General features: G+C 41.9%; 1 protein-coding gene across 1 annotated transcript in view; it reads right to left on the bottom strand.

Moving 5' to 3' along the window:
- The window catches only part of LOC126035439 (probable global transcription activator SNF2L2), a 247,371-nt gene that overhangs the window by 211,468 nt on the left and 15,697 nt on the right, over window positions 1–20,206 (bottom strand). Inside the window, exons 4-7 of the mRNA XM_049793996.1 lie at window positions 20,067–20,190; window positions 12,700–13,029; window positions 11,201–11,302; window positions 9,354–9,603 (exon numbers count right to left, since the gene is read on the bottom strand). Of these exons, the coding sequence (XP_049649953.1) occupies window positions 9,354–9,603; window positions 11,201–11,302; window positions 12,700–13,029; window positions 20,067–20,190 (806 nt within the window). The remainder of the gene's footprint in view (window positions 1–9,353; window positions 9,604–11,200; window positions 11,303–12,699; window positions 13,030–20,066; window positions 20,191–20,206) is intronic.

Below are 20,206 nucleotides of genomic sequence, written 5' to 3'. Positions count from 1 at the left end.
ACTTTCCTTGTCTTATATATAAGTATATGGACTCCACCCCCTGACCTCGCACACACACACACGGTGTTCCTTTAGCCTATGGGCTATCCCTCTAATGTGTCCATCAATTTTGGGGCTCTATCTGTTGTAACAGTTCTTCAGGATAAGAGAGAGATGGTGTGAGATGTTGGGTTGTTGTACGCTGCCTCTGGAACTTGTGGCTAGTACATTTGGTGCAACTCATGCCCCTGGTCTGCAGGTCGAAGATGTTGATCTTGAGGAAATTGGTGGGTGCCAGTTCAAGTTCTATCGCTGTTGTACTTGGCTCAGTTTCAAAAGTCCATCCTGTAGTCATTTGGGTAATTCTCACAATAATACCCTTGATATGGCATATAGACACTATAGATACAATGACATGCATTGGCAGGTTATTTAGCAGTTAAATATCATACAGCCCAATTCACTGGCTATTCTCTCCCAAAATCAAATCTCCCTGAGGTACACATCGAACCTCCCCATCCTTCTGCATCACCCACCAGGTGTACCCAGGTCCTTGAGCAAAAACAACCCCTTGAATGGGTTTGCTTCTGCTTGAGGGAGGACTAACCCAGACTGTCTTTCCTAACATACTCCTCATGCGCACTACAGGGACTTTATCCCCTTCTACAGTATGTGGATCTCTTGGTTGGGCGGGGCCAGCCCGATTGGCGGATCCTCTAGTATTAACTAACCAGGTGGCTTTTGTTAAATGTGTATCCCAATGCTTGAAAGTTCCACCCCCCATCGCTCTCAATGTAGTTTTCAGCAGTCCATTGTACCGTTCAATTTTTCCGGAGGCTGGTGCGTGATAAGGGATGTGATACACCCACTCAATGCCATGTTCTTTGGCCCAGGTGTCTACGAGGTTCTTTTGGAAGTGAGTCCCGTTGTCCGACTCGATTCTTTCTGGGGTGCCGTGTTGCCATAAAATTTTCTCTTCAAGGCCCAGGATAGTGTTCTGGGCAGTGGCATGGGACACAGGGTATGTTTCCAGCCACCCAGTGGTTGCTTCCACCATTGTAAGCACATGGCACTTGCCTTGGCGTGTTCGTGGGAGTGTGATATAGTCAATCTGCCAGGCCTCCCACTGTTTATATTTCAGCCATCGTCCTCCATGCGACAGGGGTTTTTGCCGCTTGGCTTGCTTAATTGCAGCACATGTTTCACATTCATGGATGACCTGTGCGATAGTGTCCATGGTCAAGTCCACCCCTCGATCACGAGCCCATCTATATGTTGCATGTCTTCCCTGATGGCCTGAGGTATCGTGGGCCCACTGAGCCATAAATAGCTCACCTCTATGTTGCCAGTCCAAGTCCACCTGAGACACTTCAATCTTGGCGGCCTGATCTGCCTGCTGGTTCTTTTGATGTTCTTCAGTGGCTCGACTCTTGGGTACATGAGCATCTACGTGACGTACTTTTACCACTAGCTTCTCTATCCGAACAGCGATATCTTGCCACAGTGCGGCAGCCCAGATGGGTTTACCTCTGCGCTGCCAATTGCCCTTCTTCCATTGCTGTAGCCACCCCCATAGGGCATTTGCCACCATCCACGAGTCAGTATAGAGATAGAGCACTGGCCACTTTTCTCTTTCAGCAATGTCTAACGCTAGCTGGATGGCTTTCACCTCTGCAAACTGACTCGATTCACCTTCTCCTTCAGCAGTTTCTGCGACTAGTCGTGTAGGACTCCATACAGCAGCCTTCCACCTTCGATGTTTTCCCACAATGCGACAGGACCCATCAGTGAACAGGGCATATTGCCTCTCATTTTCTGGCAGTTTATTATACAGCGGGGCTTCTTCGGCCCGTGTCACCTCTTTCTCTGGCGACATTCCAAAATCTTTGCCTTCTGGCCAGTCCGTAATCACTTCTAACATTCCTGGGCGACCGGGGTTTCCTATGCGAGCTCGCTGTGTGATCAGTGCGATCCACTTACTCCACGTGGCGTCAGTCGCGTGATGCGTAGAGGAAACTTTCCCTTTGAACATCCAGCCCAGCACTGGCAGTCGAGGTGCTAAGAAGAGCTGTGTTTCAGTACCAACCACTTCTGAGGCGGCTCGAACTCCTTCATATGCTGCCAAGATCTCTTTTTCAGTTGGAGTATAGCGAGCCTCGGATCCTCGATATCCCCGACTCCAAAACCCCAGGGGTCGGCCACGGGTCTCCCCAGGTGCTTTCTGCCAAAGGCTCCAGGTAGGGCCATTCTCCCCAGCTGCAGTGTAGAGCATATTTTTAATATCTTGTCCTGTCCGGACTGGCCCAAGAGCTACTGCGTGAACAATCTCCTGCTTAATCTGTTCAAAGGCTTGTCGTTGCTCAGGCCCCCATTTAAAATCGTTCTTCTTCCGAGTAACTTGGTAGAGAGGGCTTACAATTTGACTGTAATTTGGAATATGCATTCTCCAAAAACCCACAACACCTAAGAAAGCCTGTGTTTCCTTTTTATTAGTCGGTGAGGACATAGCTGCTATTTTGTTGATGACGTCCACAGGGATCTGACGACGCCCATCTTGCCATTTTACTCCTAAGAACTGGATCTCCTGCGCAGGTCCCTTGACCTTACTTTCTTTTATGGCAAAACCAGCCTTCAAAAGGATTTGGATTATTTTCTTCCCTTTCTCAAAAACTTCTTCTGCCGTGTTGCCCCATACGATGATGTCATCAATATATTGCAGGTGCTCTGGAGCTTCACCTTTTTCTAGTGCAGCCTGGATCAGTCCATGACAAATGGTGGGGCTGTGTTTCCACCCCTGGGGCAGTCGATTCCAGGTGTACTGGACGCCCCTCCAAGTGAAAGCAAACTGAGGCCTGCACTCCGCTGCCAAGGGAATGGAGAAAAATGCATTAGCAATGTCAATTGTGGCATACCACTTAGCTGCCTTTGATTCCAGTTCATATTGAAGCTCTAACATATCTGGCACAGCAGCGCTTAGCGGTGGCGTGACTTCATTCAGCCCACGATAATCTACTGTTAGTCGCCATTCCCCATTGGATTTCTGCACGGGCCATATGGGACTATTAAAGGGTGAGTGAGTCTTGCTGATCGCTCCTTGGCTCTCCAGTTGGCAAATCAGCTTATGGATTGGTATCAGGGAGTCTCGGTTGGTGCGATATTGTCGCCGGTGCACCGTCGTGGTAGCAATTGGCACCTGTTGTTCTTCAACCTTCAGCAACCCCACAACCGAAGGGTCTTGGGAGAGACCCGGCAGGGTAGACAGCTGTTCAATCTCCTCCGTCTCCAATGCAGCTATACCAAAGGCCCAACGGTACCCTTTTGGGTCCTTGAAATACCCCCTCCTGAGATAATCTATACCAAGGATGCACGGGGCCTCTGGGCCAGTCGCAATGGGGTGTTTATGCCACTCATTCCCGGTTAGACTCATTTCAGCTTCCAATACGGTTAGCTCTTGGGATCCCCCTGTCACACCAGAGATACAGATGGGTTCTGCCCCTTTATAACTAGATGGCATTAGGGTACATTGTGCACCAGTGTCCACTAGAGCCTTATATTCCTGTGGGTCTGATGTGCCAGGCCATCGAATCCACACTGTCCAGTAGACTCGGTTGTCCCTCTCCTCCACCTGGCTGGAGGCAGGGCCCCTCTAATCCTGGTTAGAACATCCGTTACTCACTTTCTGCACACGTAAATCGGAAGTCCCTTCAAGGGGATCAGAAATGAGATCAGCCCATCTACTGCGTCTGGGGGACTGCTCACGGGAAACTGGAGCAGCAGTTTTCCAAGAATTCTCTTTTCTGGTTGCTTTTTCTCGCAACTCCTGTACCCGTGCATCCAAGACTGAAGTGGGTTTTCCATCCCACTTCCTCATGTCCTCTCCATGGTCACGCAGGTAAAACCACAGGTTAGCCCGTCGAGTGTACTTTCTCTCTCCTCTCTCTTGGGCAGAGGAACGCTTACTCCCAATAACTGCGATGCGGGCCTGTACAGGTGAGGAGGAGGACAGATCCACTTTGAATTGCTGGAATTCTCGGGACAACTCCTCCACAGCTGAGACACAGGCCCGTAGGGAGGAAGAGAGATTCCCTTCGTATTGCCGGAGCCAATTCATCCACCGTTTGTCCATAGCCTTCTCTCCAGGACATTACTGCCAATGAGTTGGCATAGGTTGGTGGTGCACTTCGTAGAAACTTCCGCCACATGGGTTGTGTGCATTGGACTTCATCTGGATCTGTGGGTGACTGCGCATTTTCTGGATCATTGTAAATCACCTCCAGCACGGCTAATTCTCTCAGGTACTGAATACCTCTCTCCATGGTGGTCCACTTGCCTTGGTGACATGTAACTTCATCCCTGAAGGGGTATCTTTCCTTTACACCTAACAAAAGTCGCCTCCAGAGGCTGAGGACTTGTGTTTTTCTCCCAATCGCCTTGTCGATGCCCCCTTCCCTAGACAGAGATCCCAGCTGCTTGGCTACCTTACCCTCTAATTCCACACTACTAGCCCCGCTATCCCAGCATCGGAGCAGCCAGGTAACAATGTGCTCACCTGGGTGGCGGCTAAAATCTTTTCGCATGTCACGCAACTCACTCATGGATAGAGATCGGGTAATTATTTCAGGTTCTGCCTCTACCTCCTGTTCTCGCGATGACCCTGGTTCATCTTCATCTCTCGCTAAGCGAACTGATTTCTTTGTGTGTTTCTTTTTCTGTACAGGGGCGACTGATACTGGCACAGGCTGGTTCTCTGGTTCAGCTGCAGTGTCTGTCACCGGGGTAGGGGTAGTCATGGTACCTGTTGTCGTGGTAGGGGCAGCCACGGTGCTTGTTGTCGGGGTAGGGGCAGCCACGGTGTCTGTTGTCAGGGTTTGGGTAGCCACGGTACATGTTGTCCTGTTTTCCATCTTTTCCCCCTTTTCCCCCCGAGGGTGCTGCATAATATCAAGCAGTGTTTGGTAGATATTGGCCAGAGCCCAGCACAGTGCAGCGAGTTGTATGTCTTTGGAATAGCCACAGCATTTTTCTTTCAAATATTCTGTCACTTCATAAGGGTTCTGTAGTTGTTCGGGAGTGAACTTCCAAGTCACTGGCGGTGAGAAGTTCTCTAGATACTTGCCCATATGCTCCCACATGCCGTGCCACCCATGAGTATCCAGCTTTGGGGGAGATCTCTGAGTGGTACTCTTAAAGAGCGTTTTTGTAGCCCTAAACAAGACCTGAAACATATTCAGGAGGCATAGCACTAACAGCACACTGGCTTGCGCATCCCAAGGATATTCAAAATTCTCAAAAGCTGTTGTAATTAGTCGGAAGGAGAAGAGGGAGGTGAACGGACGGGGGGAGGTATCCCCCCCTAATTTCCCCATGGATTGGGTGTAATTACCAATAAAATCCGACAGAAGGCGCCCAAAGTATGGAAATGATATCACTGCCTCATACAGATACCAGCTTAACCTCATGACCAGTGATGTAATCATTTCATAAGTCGACATTGCCCAGTACAGCAAAATGATAATCCCAATCACTCTCCCAGAGATGAGATACGCAACTACAGGCAATACATAGAGCATATAAGAGCTTACAAAACGCCACCATGTAAACAAATGAAACAACATTGTGACTAACATCTATATATCTAAGAAATGCGTTTGGCAAATTTGTTTCAACACGCTCTGGCCAGATCTGTCGTTATCTCAACCCTTCGTGCCCCACGTTGGGCGCCAAAAAGGACTGTCGTGGTTTCAGCCCGGCCGGTAACAAAGGACCACGCAGCCGCTCGCTCACTCCTCCGCCCCCCTCCGGTGGGATGGGGAGGAGACGGAGGAGAGAAAAGGAAAAGAAACTGGAACCTCGAGGGTTGAGATAAAGGCAGTTTACTGGGACAAACACAAAAGAGATTACAACAACAACAACGGCACTAATGAAAAAAAGTATACAAAAAGAGTGATGCACAGTGCAACTGCTCACCACCCGGGACCCGACGCTCCGCCACTTCCCCCACCGAAAAAAACAGAGCCCACCCCCCGGCCCGCTCCCCATTTATATACTGGGCAGGATGTCACATGGTATGGAATAGCTCCTTGGCTAGTTCAGGTCAGCTGCCCCGGCTATGCCCCCACCTCCCAGGTTCCTGTAAAAATTAACTCTATCCCAGCTGAACCCAGGACACCATAGTACTATAGTAAGAATCACTTGGATCAAGCAGGAAAGAACTGTGATAAAACTGAGCAAAGCGCAGTAGTGATGGGACCAGAACTGACTCCAGCATGCAACAATCCAACACCATACACCATCCTCTTGCCGCGCCCAGTGTCACCCATCCGCCGCACTGCACCAAAGCCCAATCCTGCTCTGCCAACTGAGTGGACTTCGCACCATCTCTCCTGCCCAGAAAGGCTGTTATGACAGATGGAGCCTGAAGTCATGGATTAAATGATTTCAACAGACATTTTGCAGGGATGGCCCATAGACTAAGGGAATGACATCTGTATGTATATATATCAAGGGAGAGGACAGGCAATTGTGATTAATTAGGATGTATAGGAAATTATGGGACCTGAGCATGACGTCAATGGTATAGAATAAGGGGTGGATATGATACTGTTCTGGTTTCAGCTGGGATAGAGTTAATTTTCTTTCTAGTAGCTGGTATAGTGCTATGTTTTGGATCTAGTATGAGAAGAATGTTGATAACACACTGATGTTTTCAGTTGTTGCTAAGTAGTGTTTACACAAGGTCAAGGATTATTCAGCTTCTCAAGCCCAGCAAGCAAGAAGGCTGGAGGGGCACAAGAAATTGGGAGGGGACATAGCCAGGATAGCTGACCCGAAGTGCCCAAAGGGATATTCCATACCATGTGATGTCATGTCTAGTATATAAACTGGGGGGAGTTGGCCTGGGGGGGATCGCTGCTCGGGAACTAACTGGGCATCGGTCAATGAGTGGTGAGCAATTGCATTGTGCATCACTTGTTTTGTATATTCCAATCCTGTTTTTATTATTATTGTAATTTTATTATTGTTATTATTGTCATTATTATTTTCTTCCTTTTTGTCCTATTAAACTGTTCTTATCTCAACCAACAAGTTTTTACCTTTTTTTTCCCGATTATCTCCCCCATCCCACTGGGTGGGAGGGAAATGAGTGAGCAGCTTCATGGTGCTTAGTTGCTGGCTGGGGTTAAACCACAACAGGGGGTGCATATGCAGAAAGAGGAATGGCCAGATACCTCAGCAAATGACTTATATAGCAGATAAATTAGCAGTAAGTGGATGTGACACAGCAGACTTCACAACTTTAGTTCAGAAACACCATGCTCAAGACCACAGACTGTGGCATCAGATTTAAAGTAGAGGTTTCTCCACAGTGAGGCAATATGCCAAAATTTTAACTCTTTTTCTGGATATTTGAATTATGGGATTTGTTGAAGCATCTTGTATCTTTTTTTGAAGATGTAATTCACCTTTTTTAATTAATAAAAATTATTTCATAGTAAAATGCTTTGTTTTATTAAATAAAGGATCTCTCTTGTTTACTACCCAGTAATCGTTTTTCAAAGATATTGCTAACTTCACTGGGTTTTCAGGATGCAAATGCTTATATTAACTTTCTTCTATTCCCATTTTACTAAGGTGTGAATACTTCATACTGGTACGTTAACTCTACTTGTACTAAAGCTAAGTCTATTACCACCCAAAGCATAAAAGCTGTTTTCACAGCTTTAGTTTGGTGTTACTTATTTAGGTTTAAATAGTGAAAAGACCTATACAAGTTCTAAGCACCTTGGTATACAAAACAAAACAATTTCCCAAATACAATATTTAAAAAACTTGAATTACTACCCAGCCATTACAAAAACAATTCTACTATTCCAGAATCCCTCTCAAACTTCCATCTTATTTAGCCTGCCCAGATCAGGCTATTTAGAACCTAATGGATATGCTGTGACTGCAACCAATTTCTACATAGTTGAGTAAATCTACCTCAGTTATTTTCTGCTGTCCCTCACTCTCCTTCCTCCTCCATTTATGCATATCCTCAAGTCATAAAATTTGGCACAAACGGCGCAGCAGTGGAGCAGGGCTGGAAGGGCAGAAGCAGCTACAAATGAGTTTATGCAATACCAGCCAAATGATTGCTGGCTCAGGTTAATACTATGATTCAAAGCAGCAGTGAAACTGTATTATGGTACATCCTACATGTTTTCTGAAAAAGCTGTTAGATCATGACTGTACACACCAAAATAGCTACAGCCATTCCATGCTAAGGTGAAAATTATGAGACTGACAGAATGACCACAACTATAAGTCAGAAAAGCACTTAAGCATGCTCTTATGTAAAAACCACAAGTGTTTTGCTGGATCAAGGCCTGGTTTCTGGATATCGCACCACATCCTTCCTGAGACGCTTGATATCCTATAAAAGTTCATGCCACTTACCCTCCCTCCTGTATCTGAAAAGGTAGAATACATTTGTGAAGCAAGTATTCATTTAATCCTGTTTTCAGTGAGATTACCATCTTTTGTCTACTTTCCCCCTATACCCTCATTGTTTTAGTAACAAGAAGAGGCATTAACATTTTAAATCAAGCAAATATACTATGTGGAGTCTGCTTCCTTTCACTGACAGTGACCAGGAACATACTTTAGATACAAGTCAGCCTTTCTACTCCCCCAATCCTCAAGGGGAATTGTATAATAGTCTCAGTAAGGGGAAGGAACAGTTTCTTTCTAACCACAGAAAATCATAAGAGATTAGATCCTCTCTGTGTTACTAGGAATATTACTGGGTACTCATCACTTTTTAATTAGGGTACTTAGGAGTCTAACTCAACATTTATGGACCATACTTCCTGGTACCCTATTTTTCATCTTCACTTTCACCTCCTTAATACTCTATTCTTTGGTAGTCCAGACAACTTATTAATCATTATACAAAATTAGTTTTTGGTTTGGCCACTTATTCTTCAGTCTTTTCATTGCCTTTTTTTTCCTTCTAATTTCCTTTTGTTTATGTTTCTGAATACTTTCTGTACTAAAATAGTTTCCATGTGGATTCCAAGGATTTTAATTTCATAGCTAGTATTATTTGCAGCTTTCCAAATATCACACTAATCCAGCCAAGTACTTGAGTCCATTTTAAAGTTTAGCTGGTTTGCAATGATACTACCAATATGCTTTGCTAATTCAGAACTTGGGCTGAAATTAAATCATGCTTTACAGTTTGATGCCTCTGTACTTGTATTTGACATGGTCCCTCTATGGAAACTCAATTTAAACTACAATCACTACAATACAGGGGATGATTGCAAGAGTACCCACTGAGAAGGTAAAAAATAAGCATATGCATTTAAATCTTGTTATTCAGCTTTTACCTATATTCACGTTCCTGGAGTATTTCAATTGGATCCAATCCTTGTGGTTTCTGGATAGGGCTGATACGATTCTGTTTTTGCTGCAGCTGCACAATTGGTGAAGGCTGTCCAGGTGTGGGCTGTGGTACAGAGGACCCAGGCATGGTTGCAGAAGGCTGGGAAGCAGCAGGGGCAGGAGAAGGCCTCCCACTAGGAGGTGGTACAGAGAGCTTTTGTGGTGTATTGGGAACACTCATATCTGGGGCTTGGCCTAGAACATAAGAAACATGATAACATGAAATATGGAATGTAGTAAAAAATCCAAGATGATTTTTTAGGTCAAAACATGAAGCTAAGACAAACATTCAAATTTATCAGAAAAATACTAGGTTTCCCTCCCTATAGAGATACAAACTCAAATGGACATTGCAGAAAGCGATCAAAAAATAATCATAGAATCATAGAATCATAGAATTGTTTAGGTTGGAAAAGCCCTTTAGGATCATCGAGTCCAACCGTCAACCCAACACCACCATGCCCACTAAACCATAACCTGAAGTGCTTTGTCTACACGTTTTTTGAATACCTCCAGGGATGGTGACACCACCACTTCCCTGGGCAGCCTGTTCCAATGCCTGACAGCCCTTTCAGTAAAGAAATTTTTCCTAATATCCAATCTAAACCTCCCCTGGTGCAACTTGAGGCCATTTCCTCTCATCCTATCACTAGTTACTTGATAGAAGAGACCAGTACCCACTTCACTACAACCTCACTACAACCCCCTTTCAGGTAGTTGTAGAGCACGAAAAGGTCTCCCCTCAGCCTCCTTTTCTCCAGGCTAAACAACCCCAGTTCCCTCAGCCGCTCCTCATAAGACTTGTGCTCCAGGCCCCTCACCAGCTTTGTAATAAAAGTGCATGTCAGTTTATGAACAACACCTCTTTTTTTTTTTTTAATTCACACTTTTTTAAAGTAAATCTAGCATTAGTAAGAGTCCTCTAGAACTAGTTTCATATAAGTGCAGGACCAAATTCTGCCTCTTCATATGTTCATTGTCCTTATACTGCTTGCAAGGATGCATCCACAGTCACAATTTGACTAGAAGCATGAGTAGGCCTGCTTTTATAACTCCCTGTGAGAACCAGTAAGCCGTATTAAAATTTCAGCAATAGTACTTAAATATAGCTGGCAAATATAAATAGCTTCCATTTTGCCCCCAACTCCCAATTAATTATATTTATGTATCTGAAATACTTGGTATATGATTACTCTTTTATATTATAGCATTCTAACTATTTTGAAAGTTAACTAACTCATCAGTTAACATTAATATAGCACCTGACAATGACAGCACAGGTTTCAGTACTCTAACAAGTCAGGAAGTCACTCATGCACACAGATGTGAGAGAGTCATTGAGAACAGACATCTGCAACAATAAAGATACCACTTGATTGTTTGAGGAAACATAACAGTTTATTGCTAAAAAATACAACTACACAATATGCCTGTAGTCTTGTAATCAATTTCATTTCAGATCCAGCATCCTGACCATCTGGCATTCAACCATCTGCATCAATCTCTGGAAAAGGAACAAGCTTATATATTTAATTCTGACTGTAGAGGATGCTTCATGTTCAGGCTGCCTAACAGCTGCAATGATTTCATCTGGTCAACTCATTCACCTTTGAATAAGTGGTAAAACACTCCTTGATATTTAAGTGCTAGGCAAAGTAAAGGTCACACCATTTCTTCTTTATGTCTTTTTATTTCCCCATTCTTTTTCCTGCCTCTTTTCCCCAGTCCCTACCCACATGGTTTAACCTTAACTGTATGCATGATATAAAATTACTACTATAGTCCCTTCTACCTTCTGTCCAAGGTTTAGGGGTCATGGCAGCTATATGTCCAGGTACTCCTGGAGCTGGTCCTGGGCCAGCTGTAGGACCACTCATTGCATGTGACCCAATACCTATAATTTAACAGAAAGAAAATTATTAAAATATAAAACATTACTACACATTAAAAAATCCCTCTGCATTCCAATATGCTAGTCTATTTATGCAAATAAGCTTTGTGCATTAAATACAGATTTAAGTGGATTCCACTGTGCAAAAAATTAATGTAATGAGGTATATTAAAATCACATCTTTTAAAATACTTGATGAAAAAATCACATGCGTTGAAATTAAGTGACCAGAGTTATTCAAATTATTTTTATAAGAAAATAGGATCATCTTTACCCTCAGCTTCTAAAGCTAAATAACAGTTTACAGAAATCATTAACTCTTTAAATTAATCAGCATATTTTTAATCTGTTGAAGCTAATTTTGTGCCCAAAATAATTTGTATGGTGTATATTATGATATCACAAACATAGGATTATTATTTCAAGTGAGTAATAAACAGCAGGAGGAGATTAATTTTTAAAAATAAAGATCACATTTTCATAGCCCTTGGTTAAAAAATGTACAAAACTGAAAAGACAAAAGAAATACATAAAAGATATTTAAAACTGCCTTTAAGTAAACTGGAATTTTTTTTTTCCCATGGGAAAAGGTCCTAAAAGGTCTGAATTTGAAAGTAATGAAGAGTCAAAAAATATGCACATAATGCTGTTAAGATATCACAGTGGGATCTGTATAATGTCCACATGGCTAGATAAACCATTTCTTTATTTTCTTGAGATTGTGGAGGAGGGAAAAAGTGAAAGACAATCATCATACAAATTAATGAACTTACAAACAAAACCAAACTTCAACAACAGAAAACTCCCCTCCTTTCCCTCCCTCCCCATTAAATTGATCTTAGGATTGGACTTGTTCAGAAAACATAACAGGTGCAAGCTGTTTAAAGTAACACAGCTGTTTAAGACCGAAATAAGTTTGCATACTGCATTATAAAATCTATTATTATTATGAGAAACTCTTTTCCCTATGTTATGCACTTGACAACATACTGCATATAGTTTCAGTTTTCATGATCTGCATAATCAGTCAACTTCCAGATTTTATATCTATTTTTCTGCATGGCAACAGGGGAGTGAAAACACATTCTAAGAGCAGTAAAATGTAACTGGCAAATTGTGACAAACATTTGCAAAAGTGGCAGGCATAATCAGGACAGATAGTATATAAATTACTTTCAGATAGTATATAAATTACTTTTATCTCTATTTTTAAAAATAATTAGCATCCTATTAATAATGTGCTTTATGCACTTATTCCAACTTAAAACCATAGGTCATTGTTCATATAGATGTCTGCAAATGGTTCCAAATTATATGCCTGCACACCAAAAATTTCTATTTTCCACGGGTAGAACTTAAAGAAGTATCTTGCCAATGACATGGTGCCTACATTCACTTACTTGATTGCCTGCTATAGGCAGCAGGAACCTGTTGCTGCTGAATGCCGGGCAGGGTCCTCTTTCCTTGAACAGCAAGTTGGAGGTTTTCTGGTAAAGACTGACCTCTAGCTAACATTTTGTATGCTAGAATCTGAGCTCGGAGCTGATGTAGCTGTACAGGACTGAAAGGGGAAGAACCTCTGTTGGGTTGACTCATAACTTGTGGGTCTCCTGGTATCATGGGTCCTGGCTGACTTGGAGTCATCTGGGGTGGAGTTGGACCTTGTCCAGACATTGGACTGGGCACATGTTCTGGTGCTCCCAGTGGAGATGGGTGTGGAGACATATAGCCTGGAGCAGATAAGAGGTTCAAAACCTTATTTTCCAGGTTAATCAAGTCTAAACTCCACTGAAGTTTCTTTACCTTAAACAGTATCTGAAATATAAAAAATTCTCTCTCACATTAGTAGAGCTGTAATATTTTCTACAAGAACAGAAGTATGATCTGAAATTCCCTGAGACAGAAAGAAGGCTACAACAGCTATTATTCAAACAATTAACTCCCCTCACATTTGGGGTAAAACAAAATAAAACTAAATTGCATGTGAAATACAGCAATCAAATGGCATGATAGGGCACTGGTTCACCTGTATGTTGAATGAATATTTCATTATAGAATGTTTTCAAAGATGTTTGCCTATTTTACAGCTTATAAAAACAGCATTATATTTATATATGTATATATTTATTTTGATGTGCATACATCAAAGCACCTATTCAATGATACATAACCTTTTCCTAATACTCTCCAACATACAAATATAAAACCAGACAGTATCTAATTCATATTTTTATATAGTTTCTCAAGCTTATGTGGATTAAAGCTTTTAGTCTGAGAAACAACATTCACTACCTTTTACCATCCAGGTGCTGGAAAACCCAGAGTATCAACTTTGAACACAAAAACTATCTTCTGAAGAAGCTGATGAACATTAAATCCTATAAAAGATCTGACAGGGTATATTGGTTTTACATGGCATGGTTTTGGTAGTGAGGAGGGAGGGCTGCAGGGGTGGCCTCTGTGAGAAGACATAGGGCTGCCCCCATGTCGGACAGAGCCAGTTCTAGCTGGCTACAAAACAGACCCGCTGCTGGCCAAAGCTGAGACAATCAGCAAAGGTGGTGGTGCCTCTGTGATAACATATTTAAGAAAGGGTAAAAAACCACTATGCAGCAGCTGTGAGAGAGAGGAGTGAGAGAAACAACTACGCAGACACCAAGGTCAGTGAAGAAGGAGGGGGAGGAGGTGCTCCAGGTGCCGGAGCAGAGATTCCCCTGCAGCCTGTGGGGAAGACCATGGTGAGGCAGGCTGTCCCCCTGCAGCCCATGGAGGTCCATGGTGGAGCAGATATCCACCCTGCAGCCCGCAGAGGACCCCACACCAGAGCAGGTAGATGTGTCCTGAAGGAGGCTGTGACCCCATGGAGAGCCTGTGCTGGATTAGGCTCCTGGCAGAAACTGCAGCTCCACACAGGAGCAGGTTTTCTGGCAGGAACTGTGGTCTGGGGGGGATTCATGTTGGAGCAACCCGTTCCTGAAGGACTGCACCCCGAGGAAAGGACCCATGCTGGAGCAGTTCATGAAGAACTGCAGCCTGTGGGAAGGACCCACACTGGAGAAGTTTGTGAAGGACTGTATCCTGTGGGAGGGACCCCACACTGGAGCAGGGGAAGAGCATGAGAAGGAAGGAGCGGCAGAGAAAAAGCTTTATGAACTGACTGCAACTCCCATTCCCCATCCCCCCTGTGCAAATCAGTGGTAGAGGAGGAGGTAGAAGAGCCTGGGAAGAAGGGGGGGTGGAGGGAAGGTGTTTTTAGCTTTGTTTTTGTTTCTCACTATCCTACTCTATTTTTAATTGGAAATAAAGTAAATTAGTCTTCCCCAAGTTGAGTTGGTTTTGCCTATGATGGTAACTGGTGAGCGATCTCCCTGTCCTCATGTCAACCCGTGAGCTTTTTTCATCTTATTTTCTCCCCATCTTGCTGAGGAGGGGGTGTGAGAGAGCAGCCGGGTGGGCACATGGAGACCAGCCAAGGTTAACCCACCACACAGGGTGAGCACAACTCTGAAGGGAACAGAACTCATTACAATCCTTGCTTTTTGGTGGGTTTAGGTTTGAATTTTAATTACACTTCACAAATATTTCCCTGAGCTTCATAACACATCCATGAAAATAGATGGTATGGGTATGCTTTTTAAGTGAGATATCGAAGACTCCAAAGCACATCCAAGACAAAAAAAATCTTAAGTCTTATCCTTTAGGTGATGCACTACAGTTAGATTTTAAAGATGTCTACCAGCTGTGAAAGAGAGATTTGCAGAAGAAAAATAACATTTGTATCTGTACTGGGGCTGTCTGGGATGGAGTTAATTTTCTTCATAGCAGTCTGTATGGTGCTGTGTTTTGGATTTGTGACTAAACCACTGTTAATAACACACCAATGTTTTGGCTATTGCTGAACAGTACTTGCACAGCATAAAGTCCTTCTCTGTTTCTCACTCTGCCCCCTCAGGGAGTAGGCTGGGGGTGCACAAAAAGTTGGGAGGGAACACAGCCGGGACAGCTGACCTGAACTGTCCAAAGGGATATTCCATGCCATATAACATCATGGTCAGCAATAAGAAATGATGGGGAAGTCTTTCCAAAGTAGCCATTGCTCGGACACTGGCTGGGCATCAGTCTGATTGTGGGAGGTGGCGAGCGATTGCCTTTGCATCACTTGGTGGGGTTTTTTTTCTCTTTCCTTCACTTATTAAACTGTCTTTATCTCAACCCACAAGTAATTTCTTCCTTTTGGCATTCTGATTCTCTCCCCCATACTGCTGGGGGAGGGGGGGAGTGACGAAGCAGCCAATGCTTAGTTGCTGGCTGGGGTCAACCCACCACAGTATCAGTCTGATGAGCCTTACAAAACAACAAATCTCCTAGCTCCCTTTCACAGTCTTTGACCAAGTTATAGGTCACAAACCTCAAAAGTTCATGCAGACTTCCCTGAGTTCTGTGGAATCAAATCTACTCCTGTGATTCCTTGGCTGATCTGACATTCTGAACTGAAACTATGCCAACTTTATCTATACCTAGTACTGGTCACAGTAAGAAGCAATTTTACTCCTTCCTTTCACTGTTCTTCCAATAAGGGCAGCATAGGGGAACTCTACAAATTTTGACTGGTGAGATGCCAGTAGCTGTAAATTCAGAATTCATACAAGCTGAGACATGAGAGTGCTAAAGAACTGAAAGTTAATGAAAGGTGGGGTCTGAGGATACTAATATCCTACAGTGAAGTACACATTAAAAATAACTGAAAGAATAAAGAAAAAAGAATGGAAGATTTGTGGTTGGTTGTGGGTTTTTTTGTTTTTCAAAAATAGGAAAAGGAAATGGAAGGACAGGATGGAAAAAGAAGTTTTAGTTGGGAAAAGATCAGATAAGACAGAAAGAGACTGAGAATTCAGTTTCATAACTAAAGAGCAAAAAGACAAGCAAAGAAAACCCTGTTGAAAATAAGAAAAAATAAGGAACCTAAGGGAAAGATAGAAAGAAAAAGTTGAGGAAAGAATGAAAAGGAAGAATAAGAGACATTAAGGGTAAAAAGCTAAAATTACTGAGGTTATTCAATAGAAAGCTTGACATCAAAATTGCTTATACATATATTCATAAATATATTGCTGGTGATAAAAGCCTTGATAAATAATCATACAGATCATACAGTTTATTCCATTTATTAATCTCTGTCTACCAAAGGTGTCAGGACTGAGACTACTAACTACTCTCAAAAATAATTCTTTCTTTATTAAGAAAAGGGGGGGCTAAAATCCCACTTATGGAAGACACTGCTTTAAATGAATATATTATGGTATTAAAAAAGCATATAATTGCTCTATTGTCTTATGATTTTAAATTTTGGTTTCTTATTTATTGTATTTTTCCATTACTGTTACATTTCCAAATCTCACAATTTCCTTTAAATAGCAGCTACTTTTAATTAAGCTGTTTTCAAAACTGCCAAAGAAAGATTTCTTTGTCTCCCCATCACAACATTACACTTTTCAAAGTTATTTAGTCCTAAATCAGTGATGGGTTTTGAGATGCTGGATCTTAAATCTGTCTGAGCTACAAAAAAGTGAAGTCAGAAAGGTGAAATGAGACATACAGCACTTGTTTTTAACCTTGACAATTCAAGCCTTAAGTGCATGACATTGCTATGGAGAGAGGAATTTCTAGAAATTAACTGGTTTTGAGGTTTCTACATATTTAATAATTACATTTCCTCTCTCCCTCAAAGTCATACACATTGGGAATCTTGGCAATAAGGAAAACAGGTTTTACAAAAATAAAGATTAAAATAAAACACCAACTAATTATTTCAGGTAAGGACAAAAACCTTCCAAACTTCTCATTAGCTATAAAATGTGACATTCACAGACTCCAAAGTTTTGTGATGCCATATAGAGGTTTTCTACTTTAAGTGCAAAACCTTTAAAAAGAGTCAAGACACACTGGCCAACCTCGAGCACAACCCTGGGCTTCAGGAGAGCAGACTTTGGCATCTTTAGGGAGCTGCTTGAAAGAATCTCAGGGTATACAGCACTAGAAAGAAGAGGTATTCACAATACACAATGAGAGCACATAACATCTTAGAAGAAATATACAGTGAGAAATATATTCAGACAGGACTGAAGCTACAAGAAGATTTATTTAAGGTAAGCAAAGTATAAAATTTTCCTCATTGGTAATATGGCCAGTGCAAATATCATCTCTTGTGAAACTGTTAACTAAGAGAAAGATATGAAGGCCCCAAGGATGCAATTCATTCAAAATTAGGACTGGAGAAATATACTGTTGAGAGGTAGTCTTCTACTGGCAGACAGATGGATAAGATGACCAATAGATTTTTCTCATCTTTAAAAGGCTGAAAGGATTGGAAAAGAAAGTGCAGCTAAGTTTAAGAACAATAGGGACAGTAAATATCAATATTCTCTGTGAAGAAGCAGTAACTTGGTGAACTCTATGTTAACCTAAATTTGGATAGCTTTATTGTAAAAAGCTCAGCAAATACTGCTTGGTGTTTAAAAATGTATAGAGATTAAGTCCCAGAGCCTTAAAAACCCTGCAGTGCTTATCTTTGCATTTCAAGTTCTTTTATCAACTGTGAACAGAGCACTTTAAATATTGTAATTAGAATGGGTTTTACTGCTGTATCATAATAATTGCACTTATTTAGTTCCAAATTCCATGAGAAAACAAGAGGGTTTTCTGGTTTGTTTCAGTTCATTGATATCTTTCTATGATCTTGATCAGCATATATAACCAACTTGTTCCTTTTGTTATTTACTGCTACACCACTGTTACCTGCAAATTCTACCAGCAATGAGTTTATGACATATATTTATGACAAATATATTCAGATTCCCGCAAGACCAACTAGAAATGTCCCCAACTGGTTGATTATTCACTATTTAGTTATTTTTATAAGCTATCACTTAACAAGTTTTTGTCCGTTTAATATGTATTATATTCATTTTGCTTAGTGCTACTTTTCTTCTAAATTAGAATGCTATGCAGAAGCAAGCCAAGCACTATACATGTCTACTATACAGACAGTGGTACCTGTTATTACTGCTTATTAGTTTTATTGTAGCACAGAGAAGTACCATGCATGAGCCATGACCCACAGTGCTAAGTATTGCACTGTATTATTAGCACATTATGTTTAAATTGAACCAGCTTTCATTTTCAGAGTAAACATTCTGTTCATTTTAGGAAACACATTTGTTACAAGCAAACCTGTCTCCGAATGCATACTCGGGTAAAATTTTGCTCTCAGATGAGCATGCTTGAATTCCACTGAAATCAGCAGAAAAACACTTTAATCTGATGGAGAATTTCTATATTCAGAAATCAGTTCTATTTCACAAAATTAGTAGTGAAAGGTATAACTGAAAAACAGTACTTTCCAATGCTCAAGGTACAGGAACAAGTATTGACCAGGATCCCAGTCACAGCCCGCTCAGAGTCACACAGTGGTTCAAGCAAATGCATTCTGCTAATCTATACCCGTTTTCTCTTCCCACCATTTGTCTTATCCAATCTAACAAACACAAAAACACATCAAAAAAAGTGACCATATCTTAATGGATTTGTACAGGGACTGGTAAAAGAGGGTTCCTAATTCTAGTCATGGTCTTTAGGAATTGCTGTAATACTAGTTATGCAATATACAGAACCTTATCTGCTAAACTAATATAAGTATGTGTTGTCAGTTAAATATTCAACATACTGAGCTGCTTATAGAATACATTTCCTTTTACCTTGTGAACTAAAGGATGTGAAGAAGACATATGATGAAATTAGCTTCTATTTTGTTTCTGTTGTTGGGCACAATTTTTTGGTAAAACCTACAAACAGTACTTGACCAAACATGGCAGACAGATATTAAATAAGGCCACTCCAGGCTGGTTTCACTTCTTTCTTGTGATTCCTTCATCATAGGATTCAAACTGATTGTCCTGGTTTTGGCTGGGATAGAGTTATTTCTTCTTAGTAGCTGGTACAGTGTGTTTTGGATTTAGTGTGAGAATAATGTTGAGAACACACTGATGTTTTAGTTGTTGCTAAGAAGCACTTATCCTAAGTTAAGGATTTTTCCATTTCCCATGCTCTGCCAGCAAGCAGGTGTACAAGAAGCTAGGAGGGAGCATAGCCAAGACAGCTGACCTGAACTAGCCAAAGGGATATTCCATACCATAGAACGTCATGCTCAGTATATAAACTGGGGGGAGCTGGCTGGGAGGGGTGGATTGCTGCTCGGGCATTGGTCAGCAGGTGGTGAACAATTGCATTGTGCATCACTTGTCTTTTCTTGGGTCTAATTTATCTCTCTTTTTTGTTATATTCCCTTTCATCATTATTATTATTGTATTTTATTATTGTTGTTGTTATTATTGTGTTTTATTTTACTTTAGTTATTAAACCGTTCTTATCTCAACCCACGAGTTTTACTTTTTTTTTCCGATTCTCCTCCCCATCCCACTGGGAGGGGGGAGGAGTGAGCAAGAAGCTGCGTGGTGCTTAGTTGCTGGCTGGGGTTAAACCACGACATAACCTTACCCAAGCCCTTACATTACCCACTTTTTTCAGTACATGGTTGATGTACACTCCAAAAAGCAAGATAATTAAGTTATTCCTCTACTCCCCTCAATATCGCAATTTATCTTCTCCAAACAGAGCACAGAGGAAATATAAGAAACTTGTTCCAAGGAACTTGTGACTTCCTGTAGCACAAAAGGGCCCCCAAAATCATATTGCATGCATAATATGCATAAACCTTGATTATGTTGGTCCATTGGACTCTGAGGTGGGCCCATTCCAGGGTGAGGAGGTCGCATACTCTTCATAGAGCTACAATGAACATCTTCAACCATTCCTTTTTCATGCAAGCCATCAGTAGGCTGTAAAAAAAAAATA

The sequence above is a fragment of the Accipiter gentilis genome, chromosome W (genome assembly GCF_929443795.1).
Source record: "Accipiter gentilis chromosome W, bAccGen1.1, whole genome shotgun sequence".
NCBI lineage: Eukaryota > Metazoa > Chordata > Aves > Accipitriformes > Accipitridae > Astur > Astur gentilis.
Note: the sequence above shows the minus strand (reverse complement) of the source record. Positions and strands in the feature narration are given on the sequence as shown.